The 25,006-nt window shown below is 42.0% G+C and overlaps 1 protein-coding gene across 1 annotated transcript in view; it reads right to left on the minus strand.

Moving 5' to 3' along the window:
• LOC121293181 (protein kinase C-binding protein NELL2-like) overlaps positions 1–25,006 on the minus strand; it is a 296,910-nt gene that overhangs the window by 230,355 nt on the left and 41,549 nt on the right. The window contains exons 3-5 of the mRNA XM_041215961.1: positions 14,193–14,343; positions 4,566–4,739; positions 995–1,091 (exon numbers count right to left, since the gene is read on the minus strand). Coding sequence (XP_041071895.1) covers positions 995–1,091; positions 4,566–4,739; positions 14,193–14,343 — 422 coding nt within the window. The remainder of the gene's footprint in view (positions 1–994; positions 1,092–4,565; positions 4,740–14,192; positions 14,344–25,006) is intronic.

Below are 25,006 nucleotides of genomic sequence, written 5' to 3' on the forward strand. Positions count from 1 at the left end.
TTCTTGAATTTACAGCTTGAGTTTGTAAAAATGCATGATGGCACTGGTTTATTTCAGCATAAGTTCTACAAGTGATGTAAAGTAGATACAAATACAAATTTTCCTCAAACTCTGGTTTTGCTATGTTGACAAAAACAACTGTGTCATTAAATTGAAGTGTTAGGATGGGAAAGGTGCTCTTGATTCAGATTCCCAGATCAACAATGATAAACAAATCCCACTAAGTTCCTATTTCCTCATTATTGACAAAGTAAAACATTTAGTTAGCGCCAATCTTAGCAAAGTACAAATCTGACACAATCCAAGACAAAATTTGGCTTTCTCAGGCCACGTGCAAACCAGTCCATTTCAGATTAGCCTGAGGGTGCATTTGTACTTTACCCTAAATGTCAATACAAAGTGGTTTTGGGCCTTGCACTCATGCTAAACTTTGAAATGTAAGCATGGATCTCACACTGCTTTGAGTTGCCATGGGTTTAAATTCAGTTCAACACTCAAGAGACTGTTGGACTTTTTATTGAATCTGCCTGGCCTCACTTAAAGTGCATGGGGAGCAGGGAATCGAGCACCCAAGCTCTCTAAAGATATAGAAGTCTAACTATTTGGAAGGTGTTCTGCCTATGCATGTATCTGGGCATCCCCAGAGCTCTTTTCTGGAAACTAGAGTGCCAGCCAAGGAAAGCAAGCAATGCAAACAGAGTTCTACCTGGCTGGGAGAGTAGCTGCAGTGTAAATGCAACTTCGATTTCTGGCCTGGTTGCATGATGAACCATATAGTTTATTGATACTAGTTCTGAAGCATATGTTTTTGAGAACAGGACAAAAACATATAACGTTAACAGCTTTCAAAGCTCAATATCTTCTATGCAAATATGATTCAGAATAGAGATATATATTTTCAAACAATAGATTTTTATCTATTAATAAAAATGTATTTTAATACTCATTTAAAATTTAAGAATATAGCAGTTATAATATTATGACACACACTCACCTTGAAAAGGCCATGAACATTGTTCCTTTGTCCTAACCAAAATGTTGAGCCAGTTGGAATGTCCATACTCGGCCTTTCAATAACTCGTTCATAAATCCTACAGACAATAAAAAACCAAGATGTCCAAATATAATGCATCACTAGAGTGATTTGTGAATCCTGGTGAGTCTAATGGCTAAGAGAATTGATTTTTATGTGAGATGGCTTTCATTAAGGGGGTGATTTTCCCCAGATAACTTAGATACTGAAGAGCCTACAAGGTGGTCAAGGTGGGTATTTGAGCTGGAAAGCCAGTGTAGCTCACAACACCACCTTGGTAAAGGAGTTTGAAGCACAGGTTAGGAACGAGCACCCGGAGGACTGTTAAGAGACTGCTTGTCAATTAAGTTGTCTGCCAGCATGTATGGATTTTGGCAACTAGTTCTTGAACTAATGCCCTCTCCGAACAACAACCAGCTGAATAGGAGTAATCAAGATGTTGCTGAGTATTTTGAGCACTACTTAAAGGTTTATTACTTGCTGTTGGAGGTTTGAAACACATCAGGAGTCTTTCTGGGACACTTTGTCAAGATTTCACCAACACTCTATCAGCATTTATTCCAGAAATTCTCTGAAGACTTCACCTAAGAAGTCTAAATGCTTTGCTACATACTTATTGGACACCTTATAGGAGTCACCAGGAGAATGGGAGTGCTTGGTTAGGGTCATTTTGCTTGGGTTCCCCTTTGGTCTGGATGAGAAATGAGAGGAGAACATGAGGCCAGGCAGAGTAGCACCAGATACTGCAGAAAGGAGGGACAGCAGAGTGAAGTAGAATCCTTCCCCCACTCTGTAGACAGCCCACCTCCTCTGGACCTCCTTCAGTGCTGCACTGGAAAACCCGTGCACCTTCTCCCCCAATCCTTGAGTCATCCTGAATTGTGCTGGTGTGCATCAGCCAGTGCACTGCACACCTTCAATGGATATCAATGTGTGCAGTCCACAGATGCTGCTCCACAAAATTTGCTCTTAATCAGCGCTTGGGTGCTGCGATTGTCTGTTTTAGCATCCCCAGAAAGTTTAAATTATGGTAATCAGCAATTAGGGCCAAAATTGTGTGTTGAAATCAGATTTCCAAACTGGCATAGCCTATTAGCACAGCACCCACTTAGTGCCTGTTTTCACCCTTTCACCAAAATAATCCACAAAATGTAATAAATAGTTCACAACTATTACTAATGACTCACAATCATGAAACATGCAACAGTGGATGGAACCATTTACCAGATCAGACCTGTATCCATGCTGGATCTTCCCATGAAGCTACCTACTCCAATCTCATTTTCCCACCATTTCCCCATAAGCTTTCTCATTTTTCCTTTACCCACATTTATCCATTTCCCTTTTAAGCGATGTTATTCTTTGCCTCCATAGATTCTTCAGAAAAAAACATTCATGGGCAGTAATCCGGTGCAGCAAATCTCCCACCCGCTACAGAATTGGTCTGGCTCTGATTCCATGGAAATCAGTGGAATGAAAATCAAGCAGATTCTGTAACAGGTGGACTAACCACTACTGTTTTCTTATTCGTTTTTTGGGGATGTTGGCATCACTGGCAAGGCCAGCATTCACTGCCCATCCCTAACTGCCCTTGAAATTGAGTTGCTTACTCGGGATTAACTTTCAGGGGGTATACCACATTGGTGTAGAGTCACACGTATGCCAGACCAGGGAATGATGGCAGATTTCCTCCCTTGAAGGGCACTTGTGAAACTGATGGGTTTTTACAACAATCCAATAGTTTTATAAGGACGTAGGACTTAGGAGCAGGAGTAGGCCATTCGGCCCTTCTTCCTGCTCCGCCATTTGATAAGATCATGGCTGACCTGACATAAGGTTATATATAATAGTGCTTCAGAAGTGCTCTCATCAAAGCCTTATATAATTATATATTTTTTTCTAAAGAAAAGAGTATTTGAAGACCAAGATCTCAAACCTGAGACTAAGGTCATGGTTAACTGGGCAGCAGTGAGCCCTATGCTCCAAAGGCTTGTACAGACTACAACACACCCCTCAAAACACTATCATCATTATTAATGAGACTAGTATTTCATTCCAGTTTTATTAACTAACTGAATTTAAATGCCTTCAGCTGCCAGAGTGGGATTTGAACTCATATCTGCAGAGCTTTAGTCTGGTTCTCTGGATTACTAATCCAGTAATATTACCACTATTATACCACCCCCTATCCAATGTTCCAGTACTGGCCATGCCATGAAGATGAAAATTTGTCCCTCCATACCCTTTGTGAAAAATTTCTTCTAACTTCCTCCCTGTTTGTTCAATCTTAGTTTGGAGGAGGGGGAGGGGGGGTTAAGTTTCCTTGGGGCTTCTCCCGTTCTGACACCATAACCTCAAGGGTAGTTGATGTAAACCTGTCTACAAGGTTTCCACTGCAGCAAAAGAGTTGAATCCTCTGAGGAGGTTCACCCTCCTTGAGTTTACACCCCATTAATCCTGAATCTCCAAGCAGCGGAAAAAATTCACCTTTTAATCTCTCAAAGGCTTTCATAATTTTAAAACGTTAAAAACTCTATTAGATGCTTTTTGTTTCTTCTTTGTTCCATGTGAAAAGGCCCACATTTTCAAGCCCTTCTTCAAAAACTGATGTCACATTACAAAATTCTAAGAACCGCTTTTAAGTTTTAGAATGTCTCACCACTTCTGAGCTGTTAAATCAGGCAAAATATTACAGATGGCAGGAACTAGGCTAGCGCCTTTGACAGGATGACATTTTGAATGATGAATATGACTAAAAGCTTTTCATAAAAATTGAGAATTCTAGAGGAAGGCCATAGTTTAATTTTTCATATATTTTTAGAATGCTTTTAATAATTGAAATTTGGTTATAACCATTGAGCTAATTCATCAAGCTTACTTCAAGAAGAACTTCCCAGCCCCCAACTTCTACCACTAAGAAGGAAAAGGAACAACAGCAAGATCAAGTAACCATGGTGGCCTCCAGGTCACATACCAACCTGGCATGGACATATACTGCCATTCCTGGCTCAAAGTCTTAACACCACCATGGCAACCTTATCAGCACAAAGACAGCAGAGGTCGAGGAGAAGCTTCTTAGGGCAGCTAAGGATGGGCAAGAAATGAGCCCTCCCTGCATTCTGCATCTCAAAATTAAACAAAAAAAAGCTGCAAGGATATCCCATTTCCTCATGTGGGATGCCTTTCACTCACTTATTAAACAGACGCTTTTGTGAATACTTTAGTATATACCGTGGAGATGAGGTTGACTGCTGTGAGCCATCTGCATTCACTTTGGCTATGGGATAATTTGAACTTATTCGTGTCATTTAGATCTATGTGGAATTGTCCATTTTAGGAGAAAATGAGTAATCTCTAGTAATAATGTGCATGTTTAATCAATGACTGTAAAATAGGTTATAAAATTGATCAAATTGCCCATTTGTCATCAATGCCAATGGCTATTAGTCTTGGGTTCAGTGCAGTGCAATTACCTACAACTCACCATGCAGAATGAGCATTCCAACTCTATCCACTTTCCTCATTTACTTACTTGTTACAGTCCACATATAAAATCAAGTGGGATGCACTAATGACCAAGGCAACTCGATGCCACTGGCCATCAGCCAAAGCATATGGAAACACCTCTGTGTGGGACTGGTGGCTGCCAGATCGATAGTGAAAACGCACTTCATTCCGATGGCCACTACTCTCCACCTCCAGGTACCTAGAAAAGATAGCATTCTTATTGTAACGCCTGTAAAACTCTTGAGATAATTCTTCGTGTTGAAATCAGGACTTACCTCACAACCTTTTACTCTTACGCAAGATGCCTTATCTGCCTCAGCGTTTCTGTTTCCCTACAATCTTTTCTTTTAAAGTCCAAGTTTGACATCATACAATTACTAATTTTTGATTAGCTATATCTTCCCTTCCACTCTTTTTAACCTGGGTGTTGTTCTTTAACTTGGTTTCTCAGTAATAACAAAACAAGGACGGATTAACAAAAGGTTTGTTGCAATGCATTCCCTGTGTTTCTGTTGCTACATAAATGTCATTAACAAAATGTAACAATGCCAGAAGCTTGCACTCATAAAGTGCCTTTAACATTAAAAAGTAGTTGTAAGAGTTGTAGAGAGCTTTGGTGAGACAGCACCTTAAGTATTGTGTACAGATTTGGTCTCCTTGCTTAAGGAAGTATATACTTGCCACAGAGGATATGCAATAAAGATTCACCAGACTGATTGCTGGGATGATGGGACTGTCCTATGATAAGAGATTGAGGAGAGTGGGCCTGAGTTCTCTAGAGTTTAGAAAAATGTGAGGCAATCTCATTGAAACATACAGAATTCTTACAGGGCTCAACAGGGTAGATGCAGGAAGGATTTTTCCATGGCTGGGGTGGTGGTGGGAGTGGTAGGTGGGGGGGGGGGGGGGTGGGGTTGGTGGTCTAGAATCAGACGCCACAATCTCAGAATAATGGTTAGGCCCATGCTCAGAGGGTGGCTAATCTTCAGAATTCTCTATCCAAGAAGGCTGTGGAGGCTCAGTCATTGAGTATGTTCAAGACAGAGATCGATAGATTTCTAGATAGTAGAGGCATCAAGGAATATGGTGATAGTGTGAGAAAGAGAAGTTAAGGTAGAAGATCAGACATGATCTAATTAAATAGCGAAGCAGGGCTCGATGGGCTAAATGGCCTCCTGTTCCTATTTCCTATGTTCACACGTGCATCAGGAAAACCAAATGAGTCAAAGAAGGAAAGGTTGAGAGGAGTAATTGAAAACTTGACTACAGGTCCATTTTAAGGAAGGTCTTGAAGGGAGGTGGAAGGTGGCAAGGCAGAGGGGTTGAGGGAGAGAATTTCAGGCAAGGGGGCCCAAGTGACTGAAGGCCGCCTAAAGTAGGAGGAGAAAGAAGGAGAAGATGCCAGAGACAGAGGATTGGAGAATCCAAGGAGATTGTAGGGATGACAATGTTATAGGGATAAGGAGGAGAAAGATCATTGAAGGATTTTGGATGAGAATTGTAAATGTGAGATGTCAGGAGATTAAAAGCCAGCATTGGTTAACAAGGACAAATGTTATTTGGTGTGCCAGATTTAACAATGGATCGTATACAACTGGGAAAGTGTTAAATGAGTTAAAGTTGATGGAATCCTGAGCATGAGAGGCTGACCAGTGTGTCATTGGGATAATTGAATGTGTCAGTGAGAGTTTTGGTAGCAGATGGGATGAGGTAAGACCTGTGATGGGATGAGGCAAGCCCTGTGATGTTAATGGTGATGGAAAAGATATGGAGTCACCTCAGGATTGAACAGGATACTGACGTAGTGAATAGTCTGTGTCAGCCCAAAGCACTGGTTCGGGAGAAGGATAGAATCAGTGTTAAGGGGAAGGTGGTGGTGCAGTAGTATTGTCACTGGACTAGTAATCCAGAGGCCTGGGTTTGAACCCCACCATGGCAGAGAGTGGAATTTGAATTCAATAAAAATCTAACAAAACCATCGTCGATTGTCATAAAATGCATCTGATACACTAATGCCCCTTTACGGAAGGAAACCTGCTCTCCTTACCTGGTGGTTGATTCTGAAATGGCCTAGCAAGCCAAAACCCATAAGGCATGAAACCAGAGGGGGCACTTGGCATCGACTTTGGCACTGGAAATGACAATGCCGATGCCAACCCTGCAAAGTACTCCTTACTAACGTCTGGGGGCTAGTGCCAAAGGTGGGAGAGCTGTCTGAGAAACTAGCCAAGCAACAGCCTGACATGGTCATTCTCATGGTCTCATAACTTACAGAGAACGCCCCAGACCCCCCCATCACCATCCCTGATTATGTCCTATCCAACCAGCAGGACAGACCCAGCAGAGGTGGCAGCACAGTGGTATACAGTCAAGAGGGAGTTGCCCTGAGAATCTTTAACATCGACTCCAGGCCCCATGAACTCTCATAGCATCAGGTCAAAAATGGGCAAGGAAATTGCCTGCTGATTACCACATATTGTGCCCCCTCAGCTGATGAACCAGTACTCCATGTTATACACCACTTGGAGGAAGCACTGCGGGTGGAAATGTACTCTGGGTGGAGGACTCCAATGTCCCACTACAGACTGATCTGGCTGAGTCCTAAAGGATATAGCTATTAAACTGGGTCTGCAGTAGGCGGTGAGGGAGCCAGCAAGAGGGAAAAACATACTTGACCTCATTCTCACCAACCTACCTTCCGCAGATGCATCTGTCCATCACAGCATCGATAGGAGGGACAACCGCATAGTCCTTGTGGAGACGAAGTCCCACCTTCACATTGAGGATACCCTCCATCATGTTGTGTGGCACTACCACTGTGCTAAATGGGATTGATTTTGAAGAGATCTAGTCACTGGGCATCTATGAAGTGCTGAGGGCCATCAGCAGCAGCAGAATTGCACTCAACCACAATCAAGGCCCGGCATATCCCCCACTCTACCATTACCACCAAGCCAGGGGATCAACCCTGGTTCAATGAAGAGTGCGGGAGGGCATGCCAGAAGCAGCATCAGGCATACCTAAAAATGAAGTGTCAATCTGGTGAAGCTACAACTCTGGACTATTTGCATGCTAAACAGCTTAAGCAGCATGCGATAGACAAGCTAAGCGATTCTACAACCAGTGGATCAGATCTAAGCTCTGCCATCCTGCCACATCCAGTCATGAATGGTGGTGGACAATTAAACAACTCACCGGAGGAGGAGGCTGCACAAATATTCCCACCCTCAATTATGGAGGAGCCCAGCACATCAGTGCAAAAGATAAGGCTGAAGCATTCTAAACAATCTTCAGCCAGAAGTGCTGAATGGATGATCCATCTCAACTTCCTCCAGATATCCCCAGCATCACAAATGTCAGTCTTCAGCCAATTCAATTCATTCCATGTGATATCAAGAAACAGCTAAAGACACTGGATACTGCAAAGGCTATGGGCTCTGACAATAGTCCGGAATAGTACTGAAGACTAATGCTCCAGAATATGCCACGCCCTAGCCAACCTATTCCAGTACAGCTACAACACTGGCATCTACCCAGCAATATGGAAAATTGCCCAGGTATGTCCCATGCACAAAAAACAGGACAAATCCAACCCAGCCGTTTACCACCCCATCATGCTACTCTTGAACATCAGTAAAGTGATGGAAGTAATATTCAACAGTGCTATCAAGCGGCACTTGCTTAGCAAGAACCTGCTCACTGATGCTCAGTTTGGGTTCCACCAGAATCACTCAGCTCCTGACCTCATTACAGCCTTAGTTTCAAACATGGACAAAAGAGCTGAAATCAAGAGGTGAGGTGTCAGTGACTGCCCTTGACATCAAGGAAGCATTTGACCAAGTGTGGCATCAAGGAGCCCTAGCAAAACTGGAGTCAATGGGAATCAGGGAGAAAACTCTCCGCTGGTTGGTGTCATACTTAGCACAAAGGAAGGCTTGTGGTTATTGGAGGTCAATCATCTCAGCTCCAGGACATCACTGCAAGAGTTAATCAGGGTAGTATCCTCAGCCCAACCATCTTCAGCTGCTTCATCAATTAAATTCCTTCCATCATAACGTCAGAAGTGGGGATGTTCGCTTATGATTGTGCAATGTTCAGCACTGTTTGCCATTCCTCATGTACTGAAGCAGTCCAAGTCCAAATGCAGCAAGACTGGACAATATCCAGACATGGGCTGACAAGTAGCAAGTAACATTTGCAATGTGGCAATGACCATCTCCAACAAGAGAGAATCTAACCATCGCCCTTTGAGATTCGGTGGCATTACCATCACTGAATCCCCCACTATCAACATCCTGAGGGTTGTCATTGACCAGAAACTGAACTGGACTAGCCATATAAATACTGTGGCTATAAGAGCAGATCAGATGCTAGGAATCCTGTGACAAGTAATTCCCTTCCTGACTCCCCAAAGCTGTACACCATTGACAAGGCACAAGTCAGGAGTGTGATGAAATATTCCCCACTTGCTTGGATGAGCACAGCTCGAACAATACTCAACAAGCTCGACACCCTCTCGGACAAAGTAGCCTCTTGACTGCTACCCCAGCCACAAACATTCACTTTCTCTACCACCAACACGTAATGGTGGCAGTGTGTACCATCTAGAGATGCACCGCAGGAACTCACCAAGGCTCCTTAGACAGCACCTTCCAAACCCACGAATGCTACCATCCAGAAGGACAAGGGAAGCAGATGCATGGGAACACCACCACTTGGAAGTTCCCCTCCAAGCCACACACCATCCTGACTTGGAAATATATCACCGTTCCTTCATTGCCGCTGAGTCAAAATTCAGGAACTCCCTCCCTAACAGCACTGTTGATGTACCTACACCACATGGACTGCAGTGGTTCAAGAAGGCAGCTCACCACTACGTTCTCAAGGGCAATTATGGATGGGCAATAAATGCAGGCCTAGCCAGCAATGCCCACATCTCATGAATGAATAAAAAAAGTACAAAGGTTGTGGGAGGGGTCAAGGAGCTGCACTCAGATTTTATAACTCCTGGCACGATTCATACAGTTGGGTTCCAAAGTGGGCAGGAAACCATCTGGCACCTAGTAGGATTCAATTACATGCTGGACAGGTACAGAAAATAATCAAAAAGGCCAATGGAAGCTGGCCTTTACATCTGGAAGGCTAATCCAGGGGGTAAAAATTATGCTACAGGCAGAGCAATGCGTCAGTTTCTGACCCCATATCTGTTAAGTCACCTACTTCCACCTACATAACATCGCCCGCCTCATGCCTTACCTCATCTCATCTGTCACTGAAACATCCAACCATACATTCAATTATCCCAGTGATATTGTAGTCAGCCTCTCGCGTTCGATTCTCCATAAACTTCAACTCACCTAACATCCTCTGTCCAGCCTGTATCCCATCCCTCATTAAATCCTGCATGCCAATTAACTGTATGCTTGTTGACCTATGCTGACTCTTAGTCTCTCAATGCCTCAAAATTTAAAATTCTCATCTAAGCCCTAAGCAGACCACAACTGGAATATTGAGTTCCAATCTGACCATTCTACCTTAGAAAGGGAGGCCTTGGAGGGAGTGCAATGTAGATTTATTGGAGTAGTGTTTGGTCTCCAGGCATTAAGCTAGGAGGAGAGATTACACCAACTAGCATTGCATTCCCCAGAGTTTGAAAGAATAAGGCGTGATCTGAAGTTTCCAAGATGTAAAAGGAAACTGATAGTTTATCTCTCTATCCAGTCTATTTCAGCTCTGAAGAAGAGTCATATGTTCTTGAAACTTTAATTGTTTCTCTCTCCACAGATGCTGCCAGACCTGCTGAGCTTTTCCAGCATTTTCTGTTTTTATTCTCAACTATTTCTGCCGGTTGATGTGTCTAAGACTAAGTGACATGGCCTAAAAATGAGATGAAGGCCTTTCAGGAGTGAAATTAGGTAGCACTTTTACAATGCAAGAAGTTTGGAACTCTTTTCCATAAATGGCAATTGAGGCTAGGTCAATTGTTAATTGTAAGTCTGAGAATGATAGATTTTTGTTAACCAAATATATTAAGTGATATGGGGTTAGGTCACAATTCAGCCACATTGAATGGCAGAACTGATGTGAGCAATTAAATTACCTGCTCCAGTTCCTATCTTCCTATGGTATTCAGTTTAGCTGGCCAGTAACAGCTGGCCAGACTTAAGATCTTGAGAATCAACCACTGGAGTCTCAAGTGGATGGTCTCTGTAGTGAGTTAAGTGGGAATGGGGGTGGGGTTGATTGAGTGTCTGCTCCTGCTTCTCCTGGTCCACATGGAAACAAAAAAATAGATAGATGCTAATACCAAAGCCCTGCAATTGGTGCCCCCTTGATATATTTATCTGAAATGTTCATTTACATAACAAATGCTATGCTGAGATAGCCCCATTATTGTGTCAACTTAATCTCTGGCAACATAGCTGTTGTGGAAAACATCGCACAAGTAGCTGAAAAAACAGATTCTGTATTCTGGGATTTCAGCCAGCAAAAGTGTCATCTAGTGAATCCTTTGAGATTTTTCCCAGTAACATAAAGGCTAACATAAGAATAAAGTACTGTGTCAGCAGGGACATGAAAGTCATGAAGCACATTTGACCCCAGGCTGCTCTGTATCTTCACTCTAACGTATGGGGGACAAATCAGCTGTAAATCTTACTACCACACAGACTAATCCTTACATCTGATCCCACATGTTTATTAAAGGGATTAAGACTGCAGGCTCAAACTACACTGCACATTTAATATTTTCTGAAGGTTTCATATTAATTTATGGCTCTTACTAAATATCACATTCTAAGAATACAGTTCCTACAATGTCTTTAAAGAACTGCAAATCCATTCTCAATAAATTTCTTGTAGTGAAATCATTAAATCTTCAGTGTGAAACGCCAACAATACAGTGCAGAACAGAATCTGCTGAATAACCCTTCCCCCACAGAGCATTTATTTTAAATATAATTGACACACTAGAGTGATTACAAGGCAGTAACTTAATCCCAGATGAGTTACAAACCATCGGATGATTTATTATGGAAGTCACCATGAGACTATTGCAGTGCAATTACACACAGGTAACCTTTAATCTTAGGTTGGGCAAAATTCGTCTTTCAGTGAATAATAGGAGAATACCTGTTATCTTCTCCATAATTAAAGGCCTACTAGTGAAATTGTGGAAAACTGTGGCTTTGGAATGTATGATTTCTGCAATTGAAATGACTAGGTCATCAACTATTGGGAAAAAGAAGCATTTTCCCCATTTTCTATGTAGTGAATTTCTACCCCTAAGCAACTACAACCAGACTTCTGTCACCCTCTTTGAAATCAATTCTTTATATCTATTATCCACTCTGTAATCATTCTCAAGTTTCCATTACACTCTAGGTAATCACTCTCAGATTTCCATTATTTTATATGTAATAATCTCTGCAAGGTATCCATTATTCTGTATGCAATCAATTACAGGCATTCATTATTGTATATGTAAGTGAGTCAAGACATCCATTATTCTCTTTGAGATCAATCCTAGCTCTCCATTATTCTCTATGTAATGGCTTTTCGATTTCCATTATTTTCCATACAATCACTCATAGGTAGCCAATATTGTCTATGCAATCAATCCTAGGTATCTACTATTCCCTTTGTAATCAGTCCTAGATTTGCCTTATTATTTAAATCAATCCATTTTAAAGATTTCACATTTTTTGCATCAGAAATTGAACTGCAGAATATTGAATTCTATTAATTGCGCGCCCTCCAGTCTGTAGCCTTAGTATCTACAATTACAATCCCTGAATGAAAGTGTTGAGATGGACTTCTATTATAACTACTCACAAACTCTTAGAAGATTACCTTTGTAATGCAAGATTAGGGAAAGTCATCTTTTAATGCTAAACTTTAAGAAAAGTAGTATGAACCACGTCATTTTAAATAATGGAATTATACTTTTTGAGCCATTATCAGATATTTGAAGAAAAGCAAGGCGTGGGGAGTGTCTGAAAACTAAAAAAAGGTTTTTAAAGGAAATTAAATCCCATTTGATTGTATTGTTTAAAACATCTTCATATCCATTAATAACTTGTTCAGTGACATCATGCACATAAAATGCTCAAAGCTCCTTAAGAGAAACATCACTATGATCTTACTGGTCTGGAAGAAGGTAAAATTATTGAGTTTGGAAAGTAGGATTCCAAGAACTTATTGTGAAACAGTGTGCAGCTCCCATTATCTAAATAACTGAGAACATCTTGGGTAAATCATCGAGGTTGGATAAGGAAGATTAAAGGAGTTCATAAAACCCAACTGGAGGACAAATGGCCCAGGGATGAATTTATGCTTGAAATTTATTACTGGTTTCTGTAGTGTTCACTGTTGTGTATGGTTTTGTTTTAATATATATTCTAAAGAGACATCAGAGAGGCTTGGGTCTCTATTCACAGCTAAAGTCATATATGCTTCATCCTGATGTCTTTGTTAAAAAATACCTGATGAGTTTTTACAGTCAGAGGTAAGGGATGAACAACTGACTAACTGGTTAGCATAATCCACTGATCCTTCAACGTATTAATTGGAGGAAAATTCTGATTGAGTTCATCTGATCTTTTTTGATGTAATCTCTTCCAAGAACACTGATGTCAGTTTTAATTTATGTTACACATGGACTCCTATATTTACAGCATTAGATTATGCTACCATCATAGCAACATAAAAGCACTGGCAAATAGCCATGTAAAAGTTTATATCATTGAATTAATGAGAAATTAGCATTTACGCCAGCAATGTCATATAAATAGTCTTGGGGCAATTGTTTAAATATTCATGATTACTGGCAGGAGAAACAGAAGTGCCTGTGAACTCTTATCCTTTCTCATTAAGTGAAAAACAAATAAAGATACTTTGCATCAGGATACCAAGTTTATTCCCCAGTTCATACCAAGTTCCATAATCTCAACCAAGAGAATGATGCAAATATTATAATTAGCCGCAATATTCCACAAGTTAGGAAGAGTGAGAAAACACAGCCAGAGTTTCCCTCTTTTTAATTATTATCCAGCATTATAAAAATACAAGGTGCATATATCTTAAGTGAGAAAGAATTTTGCCCCCATGGTCAAACAACCAGTCAATGCTCACTGCCCTATTTGACACCTGAAGAATGGCCACTTGGGTCAGGCACTACAGGACTAACAACACCTGTCAATTATGCACCAACCTGACTCCCTGCCTTCAAGAGAGGAGAAAAATTGGAAGTTAAAAATATAGTGGCAACTTGAAGAAAACAAACTGCGGCTACAGAGCTTTGCAGCTTTGAACTTTTACTTCTGATTCCAAATATCACTGCTGACAGACTCTCTCCCCCCACAAAGCTCTGAAGTCAACTGATCTCTTGTTACTGCATCATGTAGTGCTCTCTTTGCTCTCATCTGAAAGATGCAGTGGGAAAAATAAACTGACAATGTGCCAAAGTAATAAAATATATTCTGTAATTTTTTCCTAAAGGCAATATTTAGCTGATTTTGTAATTAGCCCAAATGCTGTTTACCTTGGATATTAAACTGCAGCTGTGGATGGATTTTTCCCTGATTTTTACTGTACTTATCATAAACAGGCAGAATGAGCAGTCTTCATATGAAATAAGCAGGATGCCACTGACCTCTTATCTGAATGATGAATCGACAGGATGACTCCTGAATTATAATGGACCTGCTTCAGTGTAATCAGAACGGTAAACTCGCGTGTGTGTCTTAACTTCTGAGAGATGTGTTCAACTGCAGACGGAGATGCTTTTAGGCTTCTTGCAGTATCTGTAAAGTACACGGTGGGAAAATGTGAACCAGCGGTAAGCCACAATTATTTCCTCCAAAATTTCAATAGCAGGCTAAGAATTTCTCTTTTGAGAGCTGGTAATGTTAATGAAAAATCTGCAAATTTACCACAATTTATTTTGCACTACTGGTAGAATTCAATAGTTTAATATCCTTAACAGGCCAAGTGGTCTTCTCACAGTGCTCTAGCCCCACTTTGCTCACAATTACATTTCATTTAACAGTAGTGTTATGACACAGCAGTTGGTAAAGGTTGGTTAAGACCCAAACAACTGTCACAACCTATACTTTCAATTGGTGTGTTGGAGATGCATATCTGGATTCAGGAATAAGACCACTGAGCCTCAAGAGGTTTTTTAAATAAAACTAAATTAAACATTTATTAATTTAACAACAAATTAAACACATACACATGTCTACAAAATAATACCATAATATCTTTTAAACAAATCCCCAAACTAATCCCTCCCAGGTAAAACTCCACTAAGGCAACAATAACCCATAGAGGAGAATTTTCTCCCCTTCAGGCGGGCTGATGGGGAGAGAGCGCGGGCGGGCGCAGAGCCAATCGCCGCCCGGGATCAGCTGCGCCCTGCCATTTTACGTGAGTGGACCAATTAAGGCCTGCCCAGTGTGACGCGCACCTGGAAGTGCTCAGTGCTACCTGTGCGGGCAGGGAGAGGAGGGAGACGAGGGGCCTCTTTAGCGCATGCACGCAAAACAGCGCAAAAATCTCCCTGAGGCAGCTCCGTGCATCAGGGAAATTAAGTTCAGTTTAAAAGATGTTAAACAATTTTTTTTTAATTATTCAGACATGTCCCCTCATGTGACAGTGTCACATGAGCCATCACATGGTTATGAATTTTAATAAAAAATTTTATTTAATTTATAAACCCTTCACCCATGGATGAGATTTCATGAGAAATGTCAAGGCTGATAGGGCTCCTCGCCTGCCCACCAACCTTAAGGCTGGTCAGGCAGTCCCGACAATCACCTTAATGAGGTAATTAATGGCCTCAACACATCTTTGACAGTTCGGTGGGTGCACAGCGGACTCCAGAGCGCGCCCACCGAACTGAAGATCAGAATGACGCACGGTGATGTCAGGACGCACGCCCAATGTCACTGTGCATCATTTTACACATCAGCATGTGGGGGCGTGCCGAAAGGAAGATTCGGTCCATAGACTTTAAACAGACACCAGGCAGAGCACATTTGACCTTACAATTTCAAAATGAGGCTCCTTGCAATTTGACTCCTTTGCAGACACAGTTCCTGGCTAACGGGCTGGTTAGATCTTAAATGCCTCTGTCTTACACACACAAATTCCATTCTGTTTATACCTAGCTTTTCCTTTGAATGTAAATTTTCTGTGGTATCCTCAGCTTTTAACATCACATCTTCTAACAATAACATTTTCATCCCACTAATTTTATTAGTAATATAAATGCATTGCTTGGTGTCTCCCAGCTAGGTGCATGCTTTATTCAACAAATGCAAATTTACGCTTTACCTTCTATCCTCCTTACTGTTTACCCAATTAACATCTCAAACTACTATACATCAAAGCACCCAGACTAGCTGGTTTTAATCCAGTTAAGACACACACAGTCAAACACATAACCACAAACTCTGCTACAATTCAATTTTAAAAATAATATTATTATAGACATCAATATCTCTTCATGACAGTAGCTAAATAAAATGGACATTAATTGTGGTACAAGTTATTGCTAACGAGTCAAAATCACTGGGGAAAACACTGTTCAGTATACTTACTACAACCTGAAATAGACAATAACCAATGTTATCAGCACTCATTCAGGTAGTCATCCTGATGCATTGTTTACTGTGTCATGATGACAGGATTTCTGCATGATTTCTGCATATTAACCTGTAGTTTTATCGGCTGACCAAACCTATATTGAACTGTTCAACAAGGACTTCTTAAAGACAAGAAAAGACACTGAACAAAGATGGCTGCCACAGGTCACCTGATGTGTACGTTGGCCACTTTTCTGGAAAGTTTCTATATGGATTTTTTTTTAAATTCATTCACAAGATGTGGGTTTCACTGACTTGGCCAGCATTTATTGCCCTTCCATAGTTGCCCTTGAGAAGGTGGTGGTGAATTGCCATCTTGAACTGCTGTGGTGTAGGAAGGGAGTTCCAGGATTTTGACCCCAGCGACAGTGAAGGAATGGTGATATATTTCCAAGTCAGGACGGTGAGTGACTTGGAGGGGAACTTCCAGGTGGTAGTGTTCCCATCTATCTGCTGCCCTTGTCCTTCTAGAGGATGGTGATTGTGGGTTTGGAAGGTGCTGTCTAAGGAGCCTTGGTGAATTCCTGCAGCGCATCTTGTGGATGGTACACACTGCTGCCACTGTGCATCAGTGGTTGAAAGAGAGAATGTTTGTGGATGTGGTGCCAATCAACTGGGCTGCTTTGTCCTGGATGGCGTCAAGCTTGTTGAGTGTTGTTGGAGCTGCACTCATCCAGGCAACTGGGGAGTATTCCATCACACTCCTGACTTGTGCCTTGTAGATGGTAGACAGGCTTTGGGGGGGTCAGGAGGTGAGTTACTCATCACAGGATTCCTGGCCTCTGACCTGCCCTTGTAGCCACAGTATTTATATGGCTAGTCCAGTTTGGTTTCTGGTCAATGGTAACCCCCAGGATTGCACTGCAGACATGCTTGGATTTGGTCGATGTGTGTATCAAATGATGTAAGTCAATGTTGAAAATAATGATCTTAAGGTTTCTAAGTTAATTAAGTAAGACAGATGTTGCTCATAGAATTTCACACCCAAGGGTGTCAAAGTCCATTTCAAAAGGGAACTATTGAAAGGAATGAGACATATCATTTGCATCTTTAGAAGATTACCTCTCCAGCAGAGACCAAAAGTCTACCAGGACAATAGCTATTTGGAAGAGGGTCATAAAAATGGATAATGAATCCTTCAGAAGCCAATGACTGGGACATTATAAGCATAGATCAAAAGCCAGATTCAGACATCAGATAAACAAACCCTTTCTAAAATCATTGTGGAAAAGAAGATCAAGGTGCTTGAATAAGGTACTTGAACTGTGAAAGGGAAATCGTGTTTAACTAACTTATTGGAGCTTTTTGAGGAAGTAACATGTGCTGTGGATAGAGGGGTACTGGTGGATGTACTGTACTTAGATTTCCAGAAGGCACTTGATATATGCCACATCAAAAGCCATTGCAGAAAATAAAAGCTCATGGTATAGAGGATAACATATTGGCATGGATAGAAGATTGGCTGACTAACAGGAAGCAGAGAGTAGGCGTCAATAGGCCTTTTTCAGGTTGGCAAGATGTAACGAGTGGTGTGCCACAGGCATCAGTGCTGGAACGTCAACTGTTTACAATTTATATAGATGACTTGGATGAAGGGATGGATGGGATGGTTGCCAAATTTGCAGATGACTCAATGTTAAGGAGGAATGTAAGTTATACAGAGGACATAGGGAGGCTACAAAGATAGGCTTAGATAGGCTAAGTGAGTGGGCAAAGAACTGGCAAATTGAGTATAATGTGGGTAAATGTGAAATTGTCCATTGGCAGGAAGAATAAAAGAGAAGCATATCATCTAAATGGTGAGAGATTGCAGAGCTCTGAGGTGCAGAGGGATCTGAGCATCCTAGTGCTTGAATTACAAAAGGCTAGTATGCAAGTAATTAGGAAAGCTAATAGAATGTTATAATTTATTGCGAGGGAAATTGAATATAAAAGTAGGGAGGTTATGCTTCAGTTGTACAGGGCACTAGTGAGACCACATTCGGAGTACTGTGTACAGTATTGGTCACCTTATTTAAGGAAGGATGTAAATGTGTTGGAAGCAGTTCAGAGAAGGTTTATCAGACTAATACTTGGAATGGGTGGGTTGTCTTATGAGCAAAGGTTCGACAGACTAGGCTTGTATTCACTGGAGTTTAGAAGAGTAAGAGGAGACTTGATTGAAACATATAAGATCCTGAGGCGTCTTGACAGGGTGGATGTGGAGACAATTTTTCCTCTTGTGGGAGAATCTAGAACTGGGGGTCACTGTTTAAAAATAAGGGGTCGCCCATTTAAAACAGAAATGAGGCAGCCCTCTTAGCCTTTGGAACTCTCTTCCTTAAAAGGTGGTGGAAACAGAGTCTTGAATATTTTTAAGGCAGAGGTGGATAGATCCTTGGTAAGCAAGAAGGTGATAGGTCATCGGGGGGTAAGTGGGATGCAGATTTCAGCTTACTATCAGATCAGCCATGATTTTATTAAATGGTGGAGCAGACTTGAGGGGCTGAATGGCCTACTCCTGCTCCTTGTTCATATGTTTGCATGTTTGTACTGGTAACCATTTTTGAAATCTCTTTATACAGGTACTAAACTCAGAAGTAAAGTAATAGTCAGGAAAGCTGCCAAAGGAGCAGTAAGGTATTCCCTTCTCTATTCTTCCCCAAGTTAAGACCCTATCAGTTTAAAAATCCAGCACACAAATAATGAATTTTCATCATCAAAAGGAACCTCATGAGCAAAACTCATCGATTTCTGGAAAAGACGGGTTACAGATTAAAAAGAAAATTGTCTCTGACAATTGCAGCTTTACATGGACTTCAACTCAACCCCTGGAATTTAAAGGAACCTGGAAAATATTCTGCTGCGGCCAAGGACTCAAACTGTGAGCTCTCATTTCCTTATCTCTCAGCATCAACTTTTAATCTGGCTAAGAATGTAACTACCTCCAGTATCACTTGTAATTTTTGCATGCTTGTGTGTGTGAATGTGGGTCGTGAAAGTTCGAGAAGGGCGGATTTGTCTTTTGAAATATTTTGCTTTCTTTACCCGGGTGCATTCTTAACTTGATTAAAACTAACCCCTTTTTCTTTTAAAACGTCCAAGAAAGCCTGCCAGACTCGTTTCTTAACAATTAGTATGTAAATGGTTAAACACAGACTTTGAGAAAATTCCTCCATCCTTCTAAAACCTTCAGAAAATCCCGTTACAGCCAGAGTGGGGAGTTAGGGGAAACAATTTTTACCCCTCCTCACGTAGTCATAACAACTGCTTTAACATTTGCTTTAAAAACTAGATAACCAGGGAACTTTAAAAACACCAACAGAATAATGCTATCTAAAATAATTGCTCATATCAGTAACATTAAAAAAATGCTGCAAGTATTATATTTGACATAAAGCAAGTTGCCAACTATGATTGAATATCAATTTATATTCACATTCAAATTGAACAGAAAATTACATTAATCTTCGTTTATCTTTCTGTCACAAGTTTGTTCTGTTTTTCAACCTGAATTTACAAATTCTAAGCCAATCAGCCATTTAATTTCAGAGAATGCTTTGAGGAAGGTAAATCAAATCACAGAGTAACTCAGAACTGCTAGTACATTTCCAATGTGTTTCTTGTAATCAGCAGATATGGCATCCCTAAGCTTGATTTTACAGAACCAGTTAAAGGTGGCCTCCACTGCTTAAAGGGAAGGTGCTTTGTGGCTGAAGCAGGCACTGGGAGTCCAGCAGGAAGGTCTGCCTTTTAAGACTGAGGTGAGGAGAATTTATATCTCTGAGGGTTGCTAGACTTTGGAATTCATTTCCCCAGAAAACAGTGTGTCATTGAATTTATTCAAGGCTGAGTTGCATAGATTTTTGGTAGAGTCAAGCGTTATGGGAGGGTTGATGGGAAAGTAAAGTTGAGACCACTGTCAGATCAATTATGATCTTATCGAATGGTGGAGCAGGCACAAAGGGCCAAATGGCCTCCTGCTGCTCCTAAGCCCTATGTTCCTATCTTCCAAAGAAAATCTAGCCTCGGAAACAGTGAAGAATGATACAACATGGGAGTAGCTGAGCTCCACAATTTGAAAACACTGCAATGGAGGCCCTGGTGGAGGAGGTCGAAGTAGGCGAAATATCTTGTATCCACAGGGGGCCAGAAGACCCTCCAGACACATGCTGGAAAAGCAGGGGCAACAGATAGCTGCGGAGATCAATGCCAGGAGCCAAGTTCTGGAGACCTGGATGTAGTGCCACAATAAGTTCAGTGACTTCTCACGAGTGGACAGGTCAGTGAATGCATCTTCAAATGCCACATCCTACCAGTTCCAGTATAGAACAGAGTTGACATGCAGTGCCTGCAACATGATTTGTGTGCAGCCAGTGGCACCCTGCACAATGGAGAAGACTGCAGTCCTAACAAAGTCATGTGCTTGCTCCACCTGCTTGTCCCTGGCCAGAGAGAATGAAATGTATTTGGCTGCCTTTGACTAGAGAGCCTCAGTGAGCTCCCTTAGGCAACAGTGAACAGCAAACTGTGAGGTGTTACAAATACCTCCAGCTCCTGACAGAAAGGAACCAGACACATGAAAGTTAATCACTACGACCACCTTTACAGCCATTGGTAATACAGTCTTTTCCCTGCTCTGAGCTGACAGTTGTAGCTACACCTGTTGCAGATTTCAGCTCAAACGTCCTTAATCAAGTGCAAATATCTCACACATGGTGTTTGATTTAATGGAGATGACGGAGGTCACTTTTAGGGAAGGGCTGTCACATCAGGTGCCACTCAGGTCCCAGGAATGTCGCACACATCAAGAGCTGCTAGCCAATCAGAGGACAGCAGTTCTATTTAACAGCAGTGCCACGAGGGAAGTAATGGCTGCTGCTGATACAACACCCATCTGAGGCTTAGGGTCGTGGATAGACCGAGGCACACAGGTGAGTGATGGCCAGTAAGTGTTCATGAGGTGGGGGGGTCACAGGGGAGGGGGGGCAGCAAGAGCAGGGGATGGCTCTCAGTGACCTGCCTACTTTCCGATGCTGGGTCCCTCATGGGCTTGCTTGTCATACTCCCCCAATGGCAAACCCACCCGCCACCCCCCCCCAACACTTTGCTGGGTTAATACCAGTAATACCAGTGGTGGTGGGATGAGACCCTTAAGTCAGCATTAATTGCCCACTTGAGGGCCATAATTGGCAGTGGGGGGAGTGGGAGAGACCACCCTTGGTCCTTTCTGCCACAGACTTAATCAGGATGGAAGTGGGTAGGTTGTGGGTTCCCCACCCACCATCCTCCTGCCCAATTAAATGCTACCTTACCACCAAACTCGCTATGGGGCAGGGCATTAAATTCCACCCATTGTTCCTCACTGAGTTTCAGGTAGGAGAATTACTCCTTGAACATGCTGGACAGAGATGACCTCCTATTGAGAGTCTTTCTCCTCCTCCTCCCTCTTCTAGCAGTTTTTCCTGCTCTGTGTGACCTCTGCTCCTTCTCACAATACTATACATCAATGGGAATGCCTATACTGCACCTTTTACTTCATTGCAGATTAGTTCCTCTAACATTCTTATACACTGGCAAATTATTCTGAGCCACAAGCTACAATTTAAATTGATTCCTCCCTTAAAACATACAGTTTTCCAATCAAGCAGGCAAAATACAAGCAACTTCTTAGTGAAAAAAAAATGTACAAACTATTGCCAACGTCATATTGATTTCCAAGTCACTGATCTCATTTACAGGCTGTTTTAAGGCTTGATCTTGTTTCCTCCTCTGTCCACAAGCCTTCTCTTCTCAGCTCAGTGAAAATGTTTTGGCGATGTAGGCTAAGATAGCAGATGTGGGGAAGGGCATTGCACCCTGTTTCCAAAATGTTTCCATGTCCCCAGTCTTTAATTGCATGAATTCAGGCATGGGAAGACTGCCCATATCGGAGGAGTAAGGGCCTAATATAAATTGTGTTGTCAGGATTTTAAATGTGCGAATGACTAAAGGCCCCAAAATCTCAAACTCACTAATAGGTGGCCCAGGTAAATTAAACTTTTATATTTTACAAAGGTTTCTTGTGGGTCAGGAGGAAGAACAGTCCCCACAAAGATACCCTGAGCATCCTTCGTTCAAGGCTTCCCCTACCCCTATGGAAACTACTGAGGTATTTCCCTCTTGCTCATAGCAGGGAAAATCCTTACACGGATTCTCCTGAATCATCTACTTCCTGTGGCTGAGGAAATCCTCACAGAGGCACAGTGTGGCTTTGGACCTTTCAGACGAACCTCCAACATGGTCTTTGCTGCTAGACAAACCGTAGAAAGATGTTGAGAACAGCACCAAGAAATCTTCCTTGTATTCATCCACTTGACAAAAGCATTTGACTCAGTAAATCGCGAGGTTCTGTGGATTGTGCACCAGCGATTTGAATGTCCAAGATACTTTGTCACAATCCTGCAATTACTTCATGATGATATGACCGAGAAGGAGATCTGAAACAGACGCCTTCAAAATCAGGCCAGGGTCAAGCAAGGCTGTACGATAGCCGCCATATTATTTACAATCTACCTGATCACATCATCGAAGATCAAATGCCGTCTGCTGTCAGTATTAAATAATGCCTGGTTGGAAAATTCTTTAACCTCAGTTACCTCCGTGCCAAAACTAAACTGACCACTGTGGTCACGGTCTACAGTTTGCAGATGACTGGAGTGTCATCACCCACTGTGTACCAGATTTGCAAGCCACTCTCAATCTCTGCAGTTTGGTATACAAGAGACTCAGCCCATCCTTGAATGTTGCAGAAACAAAACTCAGGTATCAACCCAGACTTGTCCAGCCAAATATTCTACCTTCCATGTATGTTAAAGCAGAAACTCTGGAACATGTCGAGCACTTCTCTTATTTTGGCAGCCACCCCTCTCAAAAGGTCGCCCTTGGTGAGGAGATCCAACAACACTACACCAGCTGAGCCTTCTACAAACTACAACAGTGAGTGTTTGACAATAGACCTCCACAAGTCAACAAAAGCCCTACTGTACAGAGCAGTTGTCATCACCACACTCCTGCAGTGAGACCTGGACTGTGCATCAGTGACACATAAGAGTGCTAGAGAAATTCCGTCCTCCCCATTCAATGGGAGGCCAGTGAACAATTGTTGGTGTCCTTCTTGGAATGAGCTGCATAAGCATTCAGGCAAAACTCCTGCAAAGTCAACTTTAATGGACTGGACACTTGCCCAGATGGTTGAGAAGTGTCTCCTCCACCAGATCTTGTTTTCTCTAACCTGTGCTGAAAGTACTTGAGACACAAAATTGAGGGAACATAACTAATACATGTTATATCTAACTCAGAATGTTTTTGGGGACTTTATTCTGTACCTAGGCCACAGTATGTCTGATCTGAGAGTGCTTGCTGCTGATGATAATTACAAAGGAAGTATTCCATTCATATCAGGAACATCCCTTACTTTGAGGGGCACGGCAATTAATTGAACAGTGTTCTGGGCAGGATGAGGAAAACACTGCTTGGACCCTCTGAAGCTCTCCTTGAAGCACAGCGGCATTGACATTAATGACTGGGAAGAACTTGCTACCAGTCATTCAAAATGGTGACAACTTGTCCATAAAGCTTCATCACGCTTTGAGTCACAACAGGCAGAGGCAGAGTGGCAGCAGAGAAAGAAAGATAATGAAGGCAACCCTGTAATCGGGATCCCAATACCTTGTGGGACATCCTGCAATGTGTATTCAGTCATATGATGACCCATGGCAGAAACTCACCATCCTGAGTAAACGTCATCCTCGAATCGAGGGACAGTCAATGACGATGGCCATGGAGACGCAAAATGAAAGCTTTGTCAGTCTTGGCTCAGTGGATCACACTCTCATTGCTGCAGAAGGTTATGGATTAAAGTCCCACCCCAAAGACTTCGGCTTGAAGTCTAGGCTGACACTTCAGTGCCGGACTAAAGGAGGGCTGCACAGTTAGATGTGTCCTCCTTCAGATGAGATATTAAACCAAGGTCCTGTCTGCCCTCTCAGGTGATGTAAAGGATCCCATGTCATTATTTTGAAGATGCCTTTCAGCCTGTCACAGCTGCTGCTGCAGGCTACCCTCTGGAGGTGTTCCTACAATGGTGGCCTGGCTATTCAGATCATTTCTGGTTTAAAACTTTAACTTAAACCCTTATTGGCCCTCCAACTTTGAGAGCTGTTCTTAATTGGATGATAAGCATGCCCTCTGGTCATTCATTGACCAATTTGGAGAAAATCACAGTCAGGGGACTATTTTTCATACAACACGGGCTTCTGACCCCCACTTGATCCTGACATTGGTGCCCTGAGGCCCATGAGAAAAATCCTACCCAAGGTTGCACAACTTAATACCACTTTCATAAGCTGCTAATTGGCCAGCTTAAAGATAGCATTTAATAAGACATTAGAGAGGTCATGTGTGCACTTTCTGAAGCAGAGAAATTAAAGAGATAGCAGAAACATTCTGATCAAAAAGAAAACAGATGCCCAAAAATTAACATGATAAAGAAACACCCAAGAAGTATCCCATGTATCAGTGACATATTTATAACTCCAATGACTTGTTAGTGATTTGAAATTCATTTGCAGTGAATTGGTCGTCTCCATCACTCTTCCCAAAATCAATGCCTTTTATGTTTGTTCTCGTGAAAACTTTGTGGAATTGTTTAATCCCCAATCAGTTGTGTAGGTTTTTTTTTTAATCTACCTGGTTGTTGTGCTGCCAATTGCATGTGTTTTCCTAAGTCCAACATGACAATTGGTGAAGGGACAAAACTGCTCGATGGGTTGAATTTTCCTGATCCTACAGAGACAGG

Source organism: Carcharodon carcharias, chromosome 21, assembly GCF_017639515.1.
Source record: "Carcharodon carcharias isolate sCarCar2 chromosome 21, sCarCar2.pri, whole genome shotgun sequence".
NCBI classification, from domain to species: domain Eukaryota; kingdom Metazoa; phylum Chordata; class Chondrichthyes; order Lamniformes; family Lamnidae; genus Carcharodon; species Carcharodon carcharias.